Consider the following 19,050-nt stretch of genomic DNA (forward strand, 5'->3'; position numbering starts at 1 on the left):
CCCAATTAACCACATTATGGGCCACAAAATTACAATTTCATACCAAACAGTCAAACATACTCATTTTTTCTCTAATTTGGAAATATTGTTTTGACTCATTGAAATATAACCCTTTCTTATTCACCAAAAGTATGTATATTTAATATTCTAATGTATTATCTATTCATCCCTACCTATCAATATATATATATAATGAGACTTTTCTCTCTATTCATTAAACTAAGAAGCATGTGCAAACATAGAAATCTTTTAAGTAGTTGAGGAGTATATAGGGCCACAAATTAATTAATATATATATAACAACTTATAATAAATTAATTGTATAAATAGAGCATTGTGTTATGTATATATACAACAACAACATAGAGAGGTATTCACAACACAATTATATATTCTCTTAATTTCTCAATGGAAATCCAAAATAATAATATGAGATTTTTAGAGAATAAGACAATTTTAGTGACTGGAGCAGCTGGATTTCTTGCAAAACGTAAGTACAACAAATAATTACATTATATGTTTTTTTTTTTAAAATAAACTATTATTGCATGTGTTATTTATTTTTGTTTTTGAGAAAAATTCTTTCTTTGCAACTTAAATTTCTTAAATTTATATATATTTATAGTTTTGGTGGAGAAAATACTAAGAGTTTCGCCAAATGTGAAGAAGATTTATCTTCTTTTAAGGACTTCTGATACTAACTCTGCAAGACATCGTATGCATAACGAGGTATATTATTTAGTTATTTATCTTATAATTTATGTTTTGCTTGTTTGGTATTAAATTAAGGAAAAACATTGAAAATTTTAATTAATTTTTTGTGTCTTATTAAAGTAATTTGATTAAACTAACTATTTTAAATACTAAAATTTGTAAAATAATCTCAATTAATTTACTCTATGCGACCATATAGATGCACAATGTAAATTTATAGTCGTTTTACGATTATAATAGTCATTTATGGTCGCACAATATAATTTATAATCATTTCGGCAACCATAAAAATTTATTAAATAAAGTTATTTTAACTTATAATTTTTTTTATAAAAGCTATTTTTACAAAATATTCATCTTATTATGAATATTATTACATTACACTTAAATTATATTAAAAAAAAACTAGTAAATTTAATTATATGTATTTAGCTATTAATGTAAATTTATTTTATAATTTACTAAATATATTTTTTTCACAGATTTACTACAATTGTTTTATTTTTTTCACAGCACATTTATACTAATAATAAACTAACACATAGTATTGTAGCCAAATTAAATGCTATATTATAATACAAGCTAATACAAGATTCGGGGGTCTGGGGTCTGAGTCTGAGTCTAGGTCAGGGGTTCGGGTCTGAGTGTGGGTCTATCAACCCCGATCTCTAAATCCAGACACTTTCTAAATATTATAATACAAGCTAATACGAATTATTCGTTATGTATGAAATAATACGAGCTACATTATATTAAAATTTATAATCATAATATAATTAATACAATATAAAATTTTATCTAAACTTAATATTATTTATTATTTAATACAATATACAACTCGTATACGATTTGCTAAAAGAACCCATTCGTAATGCAAGTAAACTTTTTGTTAGATAATAAGTTGATGATAATTAAACTTGTATTTTATTTTTATTTTTATTTTTTCTATAGGTTATAGAAAAAGAAGTGTTTAGGGTTTTAAGGGAAGAAAGAGGGAAAGATTTTGATGAATTTATAGAGCAAAAATTAGAAGCAATTGGTGGAGACATTTCATTTGAAGACCTCAGAATTGAAGATATTCATTTAAGGCATCAAATTTGGGACAATTTAGACATTATTATCAATTCTGCAGCAACAACCGATTTTTATGAAAGGTATTAATATTATTTTACTCTTTATATACATTAATATATTATAATTAATTGTGTTAATTAATATAATATATATATGACAGATATGACTATTCATTGTCAATTAATACAATGGGAGTGGTTCACATCTTGAACTTTGCCAAGAAATGTCGTAAAAAAATCACTCTTCTTCATATCTCTACCGGTAATTATTATTATTATTATTAATTTTTCTATTATTAATGTATGCTAGCTCTATATATGTATCTTTTACATTAAATAAAAAAAATATGCAAGTATCTAAATTTATAGAGGGAGCTAATTAATTATTATTAGGTATTAGTGTTGTTTTTGTAATTAGTACTAGATGATTAGCTGCGAATGCATGGTTATATTATATTTCTTAATATATATAAAATTTAAAACAAATGTGAAAAGATATTATTAGTGTCTTAGGGGTAGTATTCTTATTGATGTACTTAAATATCAGATCTTATATAATAACTTAATATAATTATCTTTTATGAACTAGCTAGTGCTTAAAAGTAATGCTCTTTGTAAATGATTAATAATTTTTTATAATAATTATTAATTTAAATATGTAGGACCTAATATATAATATTTTGTAATGGTGTTGAACAAACATTGATGGCCTTTAATAGTATATAATTTATTTATGTATTATTTTCAGCTTATGTGTGTGGAGAAGTAGAAGGAGTTATAGAAGAGAGAGCCTTTGAAATTGGAGGAACACTAAAGAAAAGTAGGTCATCCAATAATAATAATAATAATAATAATAATAATAAACTTGATTTTGAATTGGAAAAACAACTTGTCCAACAAAAATTGTATCAACTTCAACAACAACAAGCTTCACAACAAACAATTACTACCACAATGAAAGAATTTGGCATTCAAAGGTAATTATTAAAATATATATGCATAAATTTCTTCTATTAATTAATTATTATCTTAATAATATAATTAATAAAATATATTTATTAATCATTATTATTTCTAGGGCAAAGCTATTTGGATGGCCAAATACATATGTGTTTACTAAAGCAATGGGAGAAATGTGCTTAGAACAATCCAAATTAGATGATCTCTCCATCATTATTATACGCCCAACTATGATTACAAGCACTTATAAAGAACCATTTTCTGGCTGGATTGAAGGTTTGAGGTAATAGATTTATCTATATATATATATATCTATGAGTAATTTGCAGCTTAAATATTTAAGTTTATCTTTCGGTTACATATAAATAATTAAGTTTAATTTTTTATGGTATTAATACTTAAGTTATATATATATTTGGAACTTTTGTAGGTACATAGTCGTAAAATATCAATTATTCAAGTGTCATTTTTTTATTGGTATATTTAAATAATTTTTTCACTGTCATATGACTATTTACTTGACATTTAATGGACAGGTACACATAATGAAGTTTTAGAAATATAACTTAAGTATTGTTACCATAAAAAATTAAACTTAAATATTTATCTACGATTAAGAGTTAAACTATAAGTTATATATTATGTATTGTTGTTCTGATGATACTGATGATGTTAGTACGTGTAACATTATCAATATTGTAATGTTATTCCTAAATATAGTTTCATATAACCTATATGAACTATATATGTCTAATACATATTTGTTTTATTGATAATGGCATATATATTTTCAGAACTGTTGATAGCGTAATTATTGGTTATGCCAAAGGAAAAGTTACATGCTTCTTAGGAAATCCCAAGTTGATACTTGATTTGGTAAGTGCAATTAATTTGAGCAACTTATTATGTTCTTAAATTAAGACTTTGGAGTATAAACATGAAATAAGTAATAAAGCATGATCATTAATTGCCTATTAAGTTAAGTCAAATGAGATTTCATAAATATAATAATTGAACATGATTATCTTATAATTAACAATATTTGTGTTTAATTGCAATAGCTAATAATAATAATATTCTAATTAAAAATATATGTATAAATCGATTATTATATCTTATTGTTGATTGATACTCAAATATTATTTCGAATATTTTTTTTTTCTCAGATCCCAGCTGACATGGTTGTGAATGCCGTTTTTATGGCCATACAAGCTCAAGATAAAAAGGACTCGGGAATTATTTACCAAGTTGGATCTTCAATGCGAAATCCTATAAATATTTCTCAGATTTACAACTCGAGCTTTCGTTACTTCACTGAAAATCCATTGATTAGCAAGATTGACAAAAAACCCATCAGAGTTGGCAAGCTCACATTTTTTAAAACCTTGACTACTTTCCAAATCTACCTCACTATTCGATTCATCTTACCTTTGAAGGTAAGTAACAAATTAATTTCTTCTATATTATATTTTCGACAAACAAAATTAATATTTAATAATTAGAATTTTTCAAACCAAACTCACGTGTAATAGTTAGTTTGAATTTAATTATTTTCAACAAACAAAATTAATATTTAGATTTTTTCAAGAATTTGAAAGATTTGCTATATCTTAACATTGTATGCATTTAACAAAATGAAAAAAAAAATATTATTATTAATAAGAAATGTAATATTAATTATATTTATACAGATATGGTACCTAATTAGTAGAGTAATATGGTATGGAGATAGCAAGGACAAGTATAGTGAATACATGAAGAAGATTAATTCAGTAATTCATTTGGTACAACTTTACAAACCATATGTCCTATTCAATGGCATGTAAGTTTAATTATATATATTTCCCTAATTTTATTCTTATATATATACAAATATATTAATTATTTTATAAATATATATTATGTTTAGATTTGATGATTTAAACTTGGAAAGGCTAAGGCAAAATGCAAAGGATGAAAGTGAAGATGAAGCATTATTATTAAATTGTGATCCAAAGTGTATTGTTTGGGAAGATTACATGATCAACACTCATATTCCTGGCCTCTTAAACTATGTTTATTACAAATAATTATTATATGTATTAAGCTTAATCATAACACTACTCTACTATATATATCTATACTATCATATTGTGTTTATTTTTATATATTATTGAAACCATATTTCTATAATATTATGTTGTATTTTATTACTTTGTTTATTTGAAGACGATATACATAATATCTGTGTACTGTTCGAGTTAGTCCCATCAAATATATATAATGGTTTTCTTTTCAGGCTATTTTAATTCTATATAATGAAAATTGTATATATATATATAATATGTTTTTTGTAACATGGTTTTACTTTTAATAATGTATAATTATATATATATATAATTTGGAAATAATATATAATAATAATCTTAAGTGTAAATATGAAAACTCAAATATATAGAAGCTACGTACTATATGCGTTTCATTATTTACAATAAATATGTAAACATATATAAATTAATTAATAAGCATCTTATATACAAGTTAATAGATGATGACAAAAAAAAATCACTATAAAAAATTTTACTTTTAATCACAACAAAATTTGTGACTAAAACTAAAAAAATTGTGACTAATTATAAATTATGGTTCCTATGTTGTGTCTAAAAAGTCTCTGTGGCTAAAAGTATTAGTCGAAAAAATTACAATTTATTGTGACTAAATGTATTTTTAGTCACAATACACTTGTTGTGATGACTAAAACTAAATTAGTGACAACTTATAACTAAATACTATGTTTTAGTCACAAGTAACATTTTGTTTTTAATTATAAAAAATTATGTTATGATTAAAAAATTATCACTAAAAATAACAGTTTTTTGTAGTGAATAAAAAGGCTTATCAATATGCCATGTTATTGGCTATTCATTCACATTGGGCTGAAATGATGATTCTGTTGGAAAAGTTCTCATTACAAGAGAGAATATGAGGATTACAATCAAAATACTCAAAATAAAAATAGAAGTATTTCATCAAGATTACAAGATTGCTAAAGAAAAAGAAGAAGAAGAATAACACACACAAAGCTTGACTAAAGCTAAAGGACTTTTGTCCTAAAAGTCATTTTCTCCCTCATATGGACACTTAGGGAGATTCTAAAAATGCTCTTAAGGATTTATCAAGCCTCATATGCTCAGCCTAGTGTCTAAGGATGAGCCCATTCTCACAAGGTTCTAACTACAACAAATGGTTTCAACTACTTCTCATACAAGTGAACAATATGACATCTATTTATAGAGTTTTCACTCTCATATGAACATGAATGACCACCATAAAGCCCTTGGATGTTACCAATCATAAATTGGGCATTTATGTTATTAATTGGGTAATTTGGAGGAGTTTTGGGCTGTTACAAAGACTCTCAAAGTTTCAAAAACGTGTGCAAGTATATGTTGAAAAAAACAGTAACTAGTAACTAGTTACTATTTTTTCAGTTTTGGCCCATTCTTCTCCAAAGTATTCCAAATTATTTCTACTTGATTTTGAACCATTTATACACCTTATAAATGAATAAATCAAGTCTCCAACAACAATATTTTCAATAGCTATCATTCATTCACATTCATAAACAATTAGTAACATCTTTTACTAATTTAAGAGTGAAAAAGAGATGAGAGTTACATATTCAAGTGATCATCAATTTAAAGGATTTGCAACTCCTATTTTGTGATCATTCTACACATTTTGTAACTCCATAATATATGTTACAATTTGATAAAATTAATACTTTGTCACATTTAATTATTTATACACTAGTACAAATTAGGCTTTTAGTGACACGCATAAAAGTGTGGGTCACTAAAAAATTAAGAGTAAGTTTTAGAGACACACACTATTAGACTCTAAATATTTGGTACTTATCACTCGAAATGTGGGTCACTAAAAATATGGAGTGTCACTAAATATTAAAACCCAAAATTTATAATTTTATAAAAATAAAAAACATGGCCAATAGAGACGTGCCACGCGTGTGAGCAAATCTATTTACCAACGCGCTATGTGTGTCACTAAAACCAATTGTAAATCACGTGGCTTTAGCGACACGCATAACGCGTTGGTAAACAGATTTCTCAGACGCATAGCGTGTCACCATACACCCATTTATTTTAAAAAAGATAATTAATAACCAGCCCTAATTAATACACATATATCATATACCTTCATCGTCCCACTATCACCCACACACTCCATACCGCCTTAAAACATATTTTATAGTAAATTAATCTAAAAAAATAGGCGGTATTTTCAGTAGTCACTCTTTACCTACTGTTATTGCTTCCCTAGTTCGGGATGATTTAAGTTAACAAAGTTTAGATTTTATTCAAAAAAAAAAATAGGCGGTATTATTTTGGAAAAAGTCGCGGTATTATTCCAAAGCCCGCTCAAATTTAATAAAAAACATTTCATTTTTTTTCAAGTTTACACGAAGGGTTTTCTAGCAAAAGAAATTTAAACAAGGTTTCTCTCTTCTTCTAAGATCATCCAAGACACTTCGCTTATCGTTGACGGCGACACTTAACGACCCTCCACCATCCTCTGCTGCTGCTGATCAAGCTTCGCAAAAGACTCAGTCCAGCACTCTTCGTCTGGTATGTGTTCCTCCTTTGTCCTTGTACTACCTTTCTTCTCTTCTACATTTTCTCCTATGTTTATACATTGTTGGGTTTCATTTTTTCTTCTCATGATTTAAACATCTCATTTGGTTTGGACTATATATGTGTTTTGTTAGTCATATTTTTCTGCTAAAAAAATTTCTAATACTGACAGGAAATAGTTGAGTCCCTTTTGTAGAGTTTTTGGTTGTTGTAAAAATTTGTAATTTGGTTCCATAAAAAATTAATTTCTTTTCTTACCAAAAAACAAAATAAAAAATAAAATAAAATATAACTGCTATTGGGAAGTATATATATATAATTCCAATATTACACACACAATATTTTAACATTCACTTTTTCTAATTTGAATAAACAATAATATATTATTAATTTTGTAGTACAACATGATACATGAATTTAAATATTTATGAAGACAAAGATTACATTCAATATTAGCACGTAGTACGTACCATGCATGCATGCATGCATGCATATGTTTCAGACGTATATATATTAAATTTATAATTAAGATATTAATACAAATAAACAATAATATAATTGAGTTCACAATAAACCAATATTAATTATTTATAAAATAATAATTATAATATAATTTAAAACAATTTGAATTAATTAATTAATTATATATCATTTGAAAACATATTTGACTATGCCAGGAACATGAACAGTGAGAAAATATTCTTCCCAATTGATTGTCTTTGCGTCGAAGTAAAATATTTCTGTTTCAATCCCACTTTCCTTCGTTTCCATTATCAATCTTTCTGTGTTTATGTCATCGAATCTGCATATATATACATATACATATATATATATATATATCAGTATACAATACAAACTAAATATATAATAATGATGTGTTGGTTAATATTATAATGTATATTGGGGCATGTAGACACTACGATCTTGGGTATAGACGGGTTAGACTTATGTCTATAGCCCACTTAGTCCAGGTCTAAGAAAATTCCTCTTCCAAAATTGCACATTTTTTTTTGTTGGTTTTGAAAAATATCATATTTTTTCTAAATAAATTAAGCCCATTTTTTTTCTATAGCTATATAAATATATATATATATATATATTATAAATACTTACACTCCTTTGAAGAATAAGTAAGGTCGGTATAGCTCCACAAGTCTCATAACATATTTAATCTTTCTACTAAGATGAAGATATGTTCCTTGAAAATATTGGCAAAATGCATTGTTCACCAATTCCAAACCCTAATAATTTTCATCACAAACCAAACAAAAACATGTTGATATATATTATAATTAATTAATAATATATTATATACAATATATGATGATCAAAGATTAATAATGAATGGTCATGATTAATTACCTTTAAGAAGAGCAAGTAACGAATGGTCATGTATCTTTGGAAGCTTTCCATGTCACTCAAAATTGTAACCTTTTGAACCTTGATAGGCTTTCCATCCTTGTTTATCCATGGTTTCATTGAGAAATAACGATACCCAAACTCTTGGAGTTCTCGGTATTTCACAGGGTTTCTCATCGACGAGCCCACTTGATAGATTTTTCTATTTAAGTAAGGATCGTTCCCGTGAACTGCCATAGCTACAACTATGGCATTCACTACGTAATCAGCTGGAATCTGTGTAAATTGATATTCAGTATTACGAAACTAACTACACAGTTATTTTTCTAGATTAAAATTTTTTAAGATTATATTTTGAAAATAAAAACTAACAAACACAATTAAACCCCTTAATAAAGAAAAAAAAAATATGTAAATATATTAATTTATATAAAAATATAATTTCCTATGTAATAAAATAGAAACTTACAACATCAACAATGGACTCCAAATCACCTAGAAAACATGTCAATTTTCCTTTAGCATATCCCACTGCCATACTATCAATTGTTCTGCATTTTATTACAAATATAGAAAAAATTATTAATCAACAAATTAATATACTTCGAATGATTCCTTAATCATATATATAAATATAATACGAGCAGCCTAGGGCTCACCTAGTCTAGGAGTCTAAAAAAAATCCCTTTCAAAAATATATATTTTTTTTATTAATTTTGAAAAATACCATATTTTTTATAAGTAAGAGCCCAAAAATATATATATTTTTTTTTCTTACGGTACACTAAATTTGAAACTCGATCCTAGTTATGGGGTATCAAAGTGTCTAACACAACTATAAAGTGACGTCCTATAATTGATTATTAGTTTTTTAAAATTTTTATTAAAATAAAATAAATGAGACTCGATATTAAATTATATCAATAATATCAATAATAACGATATTACACTTTTCAAAAATAAATGCTAGATACACGTGCACCTTAACATACATTTCTCTCATAATATATCACTACAAGAAATATCACTTTTACCAGCACAGTTCGTTACTGTGCTGGTAAAAGTAACTTTTACCAGCGCATTTCGCAAACTGCACTGGCAAAGAGGTCAAAGTTTTACCAGCATACATTTCCAGTGGCTAAAATCTAACTTTTACCAGCGCACTTACGCACTGGGAAAAGTTATTTTTGCCAGCGCTTCTCATTTTATGTTGGCAAAAGTTCTAATACCAACATTGATTTGCCAACCTCCTTTTGCCAACACATCACAAATAAATTCTATTTTACCAGCGCAATACCAACTTTTGCCAGCACAAAAATGTGCTGGCAAAAGTGACATTTCTTGTAGTGTATATACATACATACAGAGTATTGCTATTAGGCACCAGTGGTGCCTAGCACCTTCTTGACATGTCTCGTTGCGATTGACTAGCGATACTCTCTAAAAACTATTATATTAAATTATATGGGACCCGATACTTAGTTGGACCAATATCGATATTAATACATAGGAGGGTGCTAGACACCACTGGTGCCCTTTAGCATTACACATACATAAACTATTAATATTTGTTATAATTAATTAATGATGAGGTTAATTAATTATTAATTATTAATTATTACCTAATCCCTTCAACCCAACCTGGAAAGGGTTCTTTGTAAGTGCTTGTAACAATGGTAGGCCTTAATATCACAACATTTATATTTGCCTTTTCTTCTTCTAATATCATTTCTCCCATTGCCTTTGTGAATACATATGTGTTTGGCCATCCAAATTCCTTAGCCCTACATATTATTATAAACCAATTAATATTACAAACAAAACAAATCATGATTAAAACATAAAGAAAATTTTGGATAAAATAAGTATTAATTAATCATGTAAACCGAACAACTCACTATAAGTATTAAATTTTGGTATCAATTTAATTGTAGCTAGTATTTTTGAGTCTAATAGTTGAGCTGATTTTAAAGCTATTTGTATTCTAAATTTTAATGAAGTTAATATTTTATTTAAAAAAAAATATGATTCATGTATAATTAAGAAAACATTTTCTTATGACTAAATATATATTTTTAGTTATATATATGAGAAGAAATAATTTTTATTTTAGTTATATAAATAAGTTTTATCTCATAAATATAAATTATATTTTCATAACTAATTAAAGAAATTACGATGGTGTAAATCTCTTCTTTATCCCTTAACTAAATTTGACAATCTCAATAATTACATGCGAACTATAGCACTAAAAATTATATTTAATTATAAAAACAAAGTATATGTTGCAATTTCCAACACATATTTTCTTTTTGAAATAATAATAATAATAATAATAATAATCAAAAGATCTTCGGCCAATGACCTCATTCAAATTTTAATAAATTATATTTTTATAGAAATTTATTTTATAATTTAAATTTCGGTCCCCGTAAAATTAATTTTTAATATTTTTATCCTTATTATGTATTTATATTTTTCATTTTTATTATTACATATTTTGCATGTTTATTCATTTATATTTTACCTATTTTATTTTTATCTCTATAAAATTTATAAAAATTAACAATATTTTCTGTTCATATCCTATTTCAAAGAATATTTTCCCCTATTTAAAATAAGCGGTTAGTTTCGCCATTGGCCATTAAAACATAATTATTTAGGGAAATTTACATAGTATACTAACTTTTGCTATTTTTTTTACAAAAATACTGCCAGGCGGTATTTTTTACTTTTTTACTGTGTTTTTTTATAAGTTTCATACTGCAGTATACTGTGTTAAGTTTTCACTGGTGTTCTACTGGTGTTTTACTAGTGTTCTACTGCTGTTTTGAGTTATACTGCTTTGTGTTTTACTAGTGTTTTATAAAAACACAGTATTTTTGAAAAAAATTCTGTGTGACAGTATTTTTGTAAAAATTAATTCAAATTCCAGTATTTTTGTAAGTTTCCCAATTATTTAATGCATGTTGACTCATCTACATAGTCTAGTATTATATAATTAATATACCATATTAATGCATTTTATTTATTTTTATTTTAAACAATTAATGTACTTGAAAAAGTGTGAACCATTAATTACATATATTATTGTTGTTAATATTAAATGTTGTATAAAGTATGAATAGTGTTTAATATTATTAAGAGATGATGTTTACAGACTAAAAATTAATGCTAAAAGGATATATTGTGAGAGTATCTCAAATATAAATATAAATGAGTAGTGAAAAGTTAAAATATAGTTTATTTTACCAAAAGTGTATTTTAATAATATGTTAAAAAGTAATATAAATTTAACACATAGTAAATTTATGCTAAATTTAGTAAAATATTTACTGTGATGTAAAATTTACACCATAATAAATATATTACTTTTTTATTTACAGATATTTATATTATTTTATTAGTATATTTAATTATTATTTTGCAAAATATTTAATTTTTTTATTTACACCATAATATTATTGTTTTTTGTAAGACTTAATTAATAAATATATATACATATATATAGTTTTGGAAAGTACATTTAAAGAGTGTAATTGACAGGTCAAGGTTGTTACTTGTCACATCAAGTTAATTATCTTATTATTAATTATGGGATAAGACACTGATGACCAACAAATTAAGTACATATATAACTAAAAAATTTATTATTATTTTGAACAATATAGAAATGTTATTTTTATTTACTTACATGTACAAACCCTAATAAATTTGTTAGTTGGGTTTGGTGGGTGTCAATTTTTGACATAAATATACTTATTTTTTTTATGATATATAATTTTATGGTAGGCTTTTATTATCACTTGCCAGGTTTCATTTAATTATTTAGTCTAAAAAAAGAAAGAAATAAAGAAAAAATTGATAGAAGAATTATCAATCACCTTCAATCTCATGATATGCATACTAATCATTATTATTATTATTAATAATTAATAAAACAAGAGTATATAAATATATATAAACATACACACTTCGAATTCGACAGTTGATTAATTATTAATAGATTAGGTTATCAAACATGGAACCCCATCAAGACTACATAATTATATATGGGTTTTTTTCCTTATGAAAAAATATATAAAAAATTATGCAGCTCCATTAAGATAAAAATTTCGGTATCTTGAAGAATTTTTTAGTTTAATTTTTTATGGTTATTTATAGTTATTTAGAATATTTTGTAAAATTTTAAAAAATTTAGAAAAATTTAACACGCCAAAAATAAAATTCAAACAGTTATAAATTTTACATGTATATAAAATAAAAGAATTTCACGTACAATAGAGTATTTGAATGCACTATTTTTTCACATATTATTCCTATAATTTACAATTATATGTAAATATATAAATCAAAACAATGTATCAAATCAAATAAACATATATAGTAGCTATAATGTTTTATTAAAAAAAAATATGTTTTTCAATCAAATTTGTTGACAATTGAGAATATTAACCACATAATATATATACTTATACATATTAATTATATATTATAGTATATAAGTACCTTTGGAGACCAAAATCTTTCATAGCAAGAGTAATTTGGGAGTTTGTAAGATCAGAATTATTAGGTTGAAGTTGTTTGAGTTTTTGTTGGAGAAGATTTAGCTCATTATTGATATCTAAACCAATTGCACCATTAAGACTCTCACCCATCTCACATGGACTTTCAACAATTACTCCTTCCTTTTCTCCTGCAACATAAGCTGAAAAAAAAAACCCTACCCCATTCAACAACACATATTTACATATATTAATTTCATTTGACATAATTGAGAGACAAACTTTTACCCTACTTGCAGGGGCGGAGCTAGGACTAAATATTAGGGGGGGCAATAACAAGCAACACGTGCAAAAATAAGGCTTCATGTTTATAAATTTTAGTGACCAATGTCTCCATTTCAAAATAGTCTTGACTATATTCATTAGAAATGACAATTTTACCCAAAAATCTATTTACCCGTGGGTACCCTACCTGTATGTGTATGGTATTACGATATTACCTGTTGAATTAAGGTAGGTGTAAGGGTATGAAAATATGTACCTGATACATGTATAAGGTTGGGTACTGGTATATGTGTACCCTTCCTTATTATCCTACCCTATCCTACTCGATTATATATTTATATTTATATTTACTTTTTTTTTTAAAAAAAAAAAATAGTTATAAAGATTGATTTTAACTAATATTTTTTTAAAAAAAAATTAAAATTTATGTTTTATTATTCATATTAAAATATTATTTTTTTACTCTTTTGAAATGCAATCACATATATTTCTATATATTGATTTTGCTTTGACTTTTCAAAGTGTTTTTTTTTATTGTTTGTAGCTATGTATATTAGTTCTAATTGTATATCAATTACTATGTATGATTTGTAAAAAATAAGGGGGGGCCACGGCCACTATAACCCCATGTGTACATCCGCCCCTGCCTACTTGTCATCACCCATCATTTTAGAAAAACAATTGTAGTAATGTACGATGAGGGTTGGGTCTGGACTAAGTCGAGCTTGGCCTACGGTTAAGGCTCACTCAGCCCAAGCACAGGAGCACAAAAACTGAAAAAACCCTACCCCATTCAACAACACATATTTATATATAATAATTTCGATTGACATTATTGAGAGATAAACTTTTACACTATTTGTCATCTTCCATCATATTAGAAAAACGATTGTAGTAAAGTATACGATGAGGGTCGAGTTTAGGTTAAGGCGAGTTTGGTTTACGTTTAGGGCCCACCCAGCTTAGAAGCACAAAACAAAAAAATTATTTTAAAAATACACATATTTTATTAGTAATTTTCAAAAATACTACATTATCATTTGAAAATGGCCTATTAATTTTATTGTTAGCTAAGGCACAATAAATCTCAACACCAGCCCTAAGTAATTCATAACACATTAATCCATAAAATTATAAAATATGTTGAAAAGTGAAATCTCTAATTTATTTATATTTTTTTGTTTGAAAGGTGTAGATACAAATGAATTGATTATAGCAAATGTAAATTAATTAAAATTTATATAGGCTCGGTCTTGTGTATAGGCAGACTAGACCTGTATTTAGAGCCTACTTAGTTTAAAGGCTCAAAAATAAGTTTTCCTCTTTTATAATTATATATTTTTTTTTACTTAGTTTAAAAATACTATCTTTTTTCTAAATAGAGTTTTTATAAAAATACTGAATTTTAGGTAAAAATTTATAATTTTTCTGTTATACGGAATTTTTTTACAAAAATACTGTATTTTTATAAAACAACCGTAAAATAACAAAACAGAAAATTTTAAATAATAGTGGAACAATTAAAAAAAAAACTGTAAAATAACAGTAAAAACTTAACACAATAAACAGTATAAAACTTACATAGCATTTTTTATAAAAATTCACCCCATGATAAAAAAGTAAAAAAAAATTAAATATTTCTGAATGTATGGTGTAAAAACCACAATAGAGTTTTTCTTTTTTTTACTCCAATGACTAATATATATCCTAAGTAAGAAATAAACCTAAATAATATGAGACATAGGATTTGATGTGTTGGGTGTACTAGATAGATTATTGCCACGTGACAGTTTATAATGGCAATATTTAATGCTATAAATATTTATATATATATAATATATAATATTTTATATAGTTTATAAACTGCATGCATGCTTTCGTTTTCAATAGTTGTATATTAATTCATATTTTGGACCACTCTATATATCGTACCTAAGATAGTAAGATCTATCAAAATCAATTATTTTATCATACTTAATCATTTTTTTTTAAAAAAATAATAATAATAATAAGAAAGCGGTAAATAATTAATTAGAAGTGGTTAATTAAATAATTAAAGATTAGATTAAAGGCTTTAATTAATTAAATGATGATATATATACCTGTGGAGACATGAACTAGAATCTTTAATTTGGTACACTGCTTGGCAAAGTTCAATACATACTTAGGTCCCATTGTGTTGAGATATAGTGAAACATCATATCTGCACATACACATATGTTGATTATAATTAAACTATAAGAAACTCGATATCGAATTAAATTATACTATAATAACAGTATGACACCTTTAAGTGACATTAGCTAAGTATTACTGGTGCCCAATTGAGTTCTTTTTAATTTTAAATTGATCGATCGATACGTAGGTGTTAGACAATAAAATACTATAGTCATGTTGTTCGTGTTGCTATTTGTTTTTGAAACTTACATATACACTATAAAAAACTTTTACCATTAGTAGTGATAGGTTTTTAGTTACAATATAATTCTTTGGTGACTAAATGTGATTTTAGTCATAACACAATGTTACTTGTGACTGAAACATAATATTTAGATACAAATTGTCACTAATTTAGTTTTAATCACAACAAAGTATTGTGACTAAAAATACATTTAATCACAAATTTTTGTGACTAATACCTTTAGCCATAAACTTTTTAGTCACAACATAAAAATGATGATTTATAATTAGTTACAACTTTTTTACTTCTATAAATTACAAATTTTGTTGTGACTAAAAATAAGATTTTTTGTAGTGATGTAATTAAACAACTTTTAATAATTTAAATATGTGAAATTCGATATTCAATTACATCAATAAATAATTACCTTTCATCAAAATTTGTGGTTGCAGCCAAATTAACAATTGCATCTAATTGAGTCAACATTTGATGTCTCAAATTAGAGTCTTCTACTCCCAAATCCTCACAAGTAATGTCTCCTCCCATCACACATATTTTTTCTCCAACAAAATTGTTGAAATTTCCACCCATTTTTTCCTTTAATACTTTGAATAAATCTTTGTTGAGAATCTGCATACATTATTGTTATTATTTACAAAATATATTTAAGAAAAAAAAATTAATCTCAACAATCGAAAAATACCAATAATATCATTCTCAACTCAATATTTATAAAACTGTCACGAAATAACATTCTCGATAGTTCAAATGTGTCATAAATGATTATTATTTTTACGATTGAAAAATTCTATTTTATGTTTTTATTTTTGATAATATATTTATAAATTCGTACCTCGGTATTCAAACGTTGTGTGGCCGATTTGACATCAGACGCTCTTAAAAGAAGGTAGAGTTTTTTCACATTAGGTTGAACCCTAAGTATTTTCTCCACAAAAACTGATTAATTTTCACCAAACACAAAAATAATAAAAACATAATTAATTATTAATAAATATATAATTATTTATAATATAACAAAAAAATTGTATATAAAATATATGTATAAATTTACTCTTTGCCAGAAAGCCAGTAGCACCAGTCACCAAAATGGTCTTGTTCTCAAGAAATTTCAATACACTATCCAACTCCATTGAGAGAGAAAATGAAATATATATATAATTATAGAGAGAGAAAGAGAGAATATTGAGAATGATTTTGAAGGAAGATGTGAGAGGAATGAAGTTGTTATATAAAGGAAGAGGAAGGGGTAATAATGTATAGGACAATGGTAATTATCATGACATAGAGTGTACGAAACTTGTTCATATATAAATATATATATATATATATATACTAGGTGAATGTAGGTGTCGAGCGCGTATTCTTTAGTTTTATTTAAGATTTTGGTCTTTTTAAGATTTTGAATATATTTTATTTTTAAAGATTACAAATTTTTTGTTTGAAAAAATTAAATATTTATATTTGAAATATTATTTAATAATGTATTAAAAATAATATTAGTGTAATTATAAATTTGTAAATAAATTTATTATTGGAGTAGTAGATTATTCTATTTAGTTTTTTTTTTAACATAGCATTGTAATGTAAGTTTATATCTATAAATATTCTGTAAAGTGTTAATATTATATGAACATCTCCATTTATAAAGCTAAAAAGTGGGTCAATGACAGAAGTGGTATATCTGCAATCACACAAAGATAGAAGTGGTATTTCTGCTTCCTATGCTTTTCTAGAGAAAACATTAGATAAGTGAGGTTAACTTTAATATATAAAGATTTTTCTTTTTTAAAAAATAAATAAAAAAAATTATTAATATTCTCCCAAGATAGGTTTGTTAGAGAGATATGTGTGGCTATGATGATTTTTTTTAATTTAAAAATAGATTATTAATATTTAAAAGATTGTTTAATTTTGGGGGTTTAATTATTGGGTTTATTTGTTAACCGGAGATCAAACCTAATCGTTAAATTTAACAGAATTAAACCAAGAAATGCTGTTAGATAGGCACTTTTAATATATAAAGATATTATACAGATAAATAATTACTATTTTGAATCTTACGTTTTGCAAAAGATATTAATTAAACTTTTTGTTTTGTTAAATAATAAATTAAACCTTGTATTTTTTAAAATATACAAAATAGTATCCTAAATTAATTTTTGATCAAAATAAATATTAATAATAACTTAATCTAGCTAGTTATGAAAAAATTAGATATATTTTTGTATTTGTTCGTACTAGAAATTATTTTAAAATTAATTGTATTAAAAAAATATCGAAATTGAGCTAAGAGTACTATTTTAGAAAATACAAGGTCAAATTTTTTATTTTACAAAATATATATATATAGTCCAATCAATAATTTTTAGAAAACACAGAATCTAAAATAGTATAATAACCCTAAATATATTTTTATATATGTGATGAGTAGTATTGTTCGATAATTTTGGAGAAATGATAAAAAAAATACTAAGTGGTGTTGATTCGGTATCATAACGAGGTGTTATATGGTTATTAGTATAATTAAATTTTCGATTTCTTTTTACATATTTTAATTTAATAATTCTTGTAAAAAAATCACTAATTATAACGACATGATCACAATAAGTTATCTTGTAATAACAGTGTTAAGATATTGTTATATATGTTACAATCATTGCTATTATGCACTACTTGTACTGTCTAGCATTATCATAGTACCTAAAGAATAATTAGCAAGTATAAAAATTATCACATTAAATTATGTGAGACTTGTAAGACGTCACTTCGTAGTAGTACTAAATAATTAAACACCAGTAATTATTTTTTTTTCTTTTGAAATAAATTATTAGGTCCTAATACCACGTATAATAAACTTGTATCAAGTTTTAAATTCTACACTATTTATTTTTACAACTGTCTTGTTACTGTATTTTTGCAATCTACAGTCACATATTACCAATTTATTACTACAAGTCTTTACATTTACTATTTCATTACAGTTATTAAAAAGATAAATTATTATATGGAAAACACAATATTTCATAAATGAATAACAATAATCATTAATTGGATGTAATATGTTGGTGGAGGGTGATATTTTGTCAATTGATGACACAAAT

At 25.1% G+C, this 19,050-nt stretch overlaps 2 protein-coding genes across 2 annotated transcripts; one reads left to right on the plus strand and one right to left on the minus strand.

The window, feature by feature from the left end:
* The first annotated feature begins 268 nt into the window (after positions 1–268).
* On the plus strand, positions 269–4,988 carry LOC115718683 (probable fatty acyl-CoA reductase 4). Its single transcript, XM_061109730.1, has 10 exons — positions 269–490; positions 626–729; positions 1,666–1,868; positions 1,949–2,049; positions 2,536–2,764; positions 2,866–3,030; positions 3,542–3,623; positions 3,914–4,183; positions 4,439–4,569; positions 4,657–4,988. Exons 1-10 carry the CDS (start codon positions 409–411, stop codon positions 4,814–4,816), a joined length of 1,527 nt encoding a protein of 508 aa, XP_060965713.1. The 5' UTR covers positions 269–408; the 3' UTR covers positions 4,817–4,988.
* Positions 4,989–7,818: 2,830 nt separating this feature from the next.
* On the minus strand, positions 7,819–17,236 carry LOC115720620 (fatty acyl-CoA reductase 3). Its single transcript, XM_030649783.2, has 10 exons — positions 17,001–17,236; positions 16,782–16,885; positions 16,356–16,558; positions 15,630–15,730; positions 13,247–13,445; positions 10,360–10,521; positions 9,207–9,288; positions 8,741–9,013; positions 8,492–8,619; positions 7,819–8,180 (listed from the first exon to the last, which is right to left on the minus strand). Exons 1-10 carry the CDS (start codon positions 17,077–17,079, stop codon positions 8,027–8,029), a joined length of 1,485 nt encoding a protein of 494 aa, XP_030505643.2. The 5' UTR covers positions 17,080–17,236; the 3' UTR covers positions 7,819–8,026.
* Positions 17,237–19,050: the final 1,814 nt, after the last annotated feature.

Source organism: Cannabis sativa, chromosome 2 (genome assembly GCF_029168945.1).
Source record: "Cannabis sativa cultivar Pink pepper isolate KNU-18-1 chromosome 2, ASM2916894v1, whole genome shotgun sequence".
NCBI classification, from domain to species: domain Eukaryota; kingdom Viridiplantae; phylum Streptophyta; class Magnoliopsida; order Rosales; family Cannabaceae; genus Cannabis; species Cannabis sativa.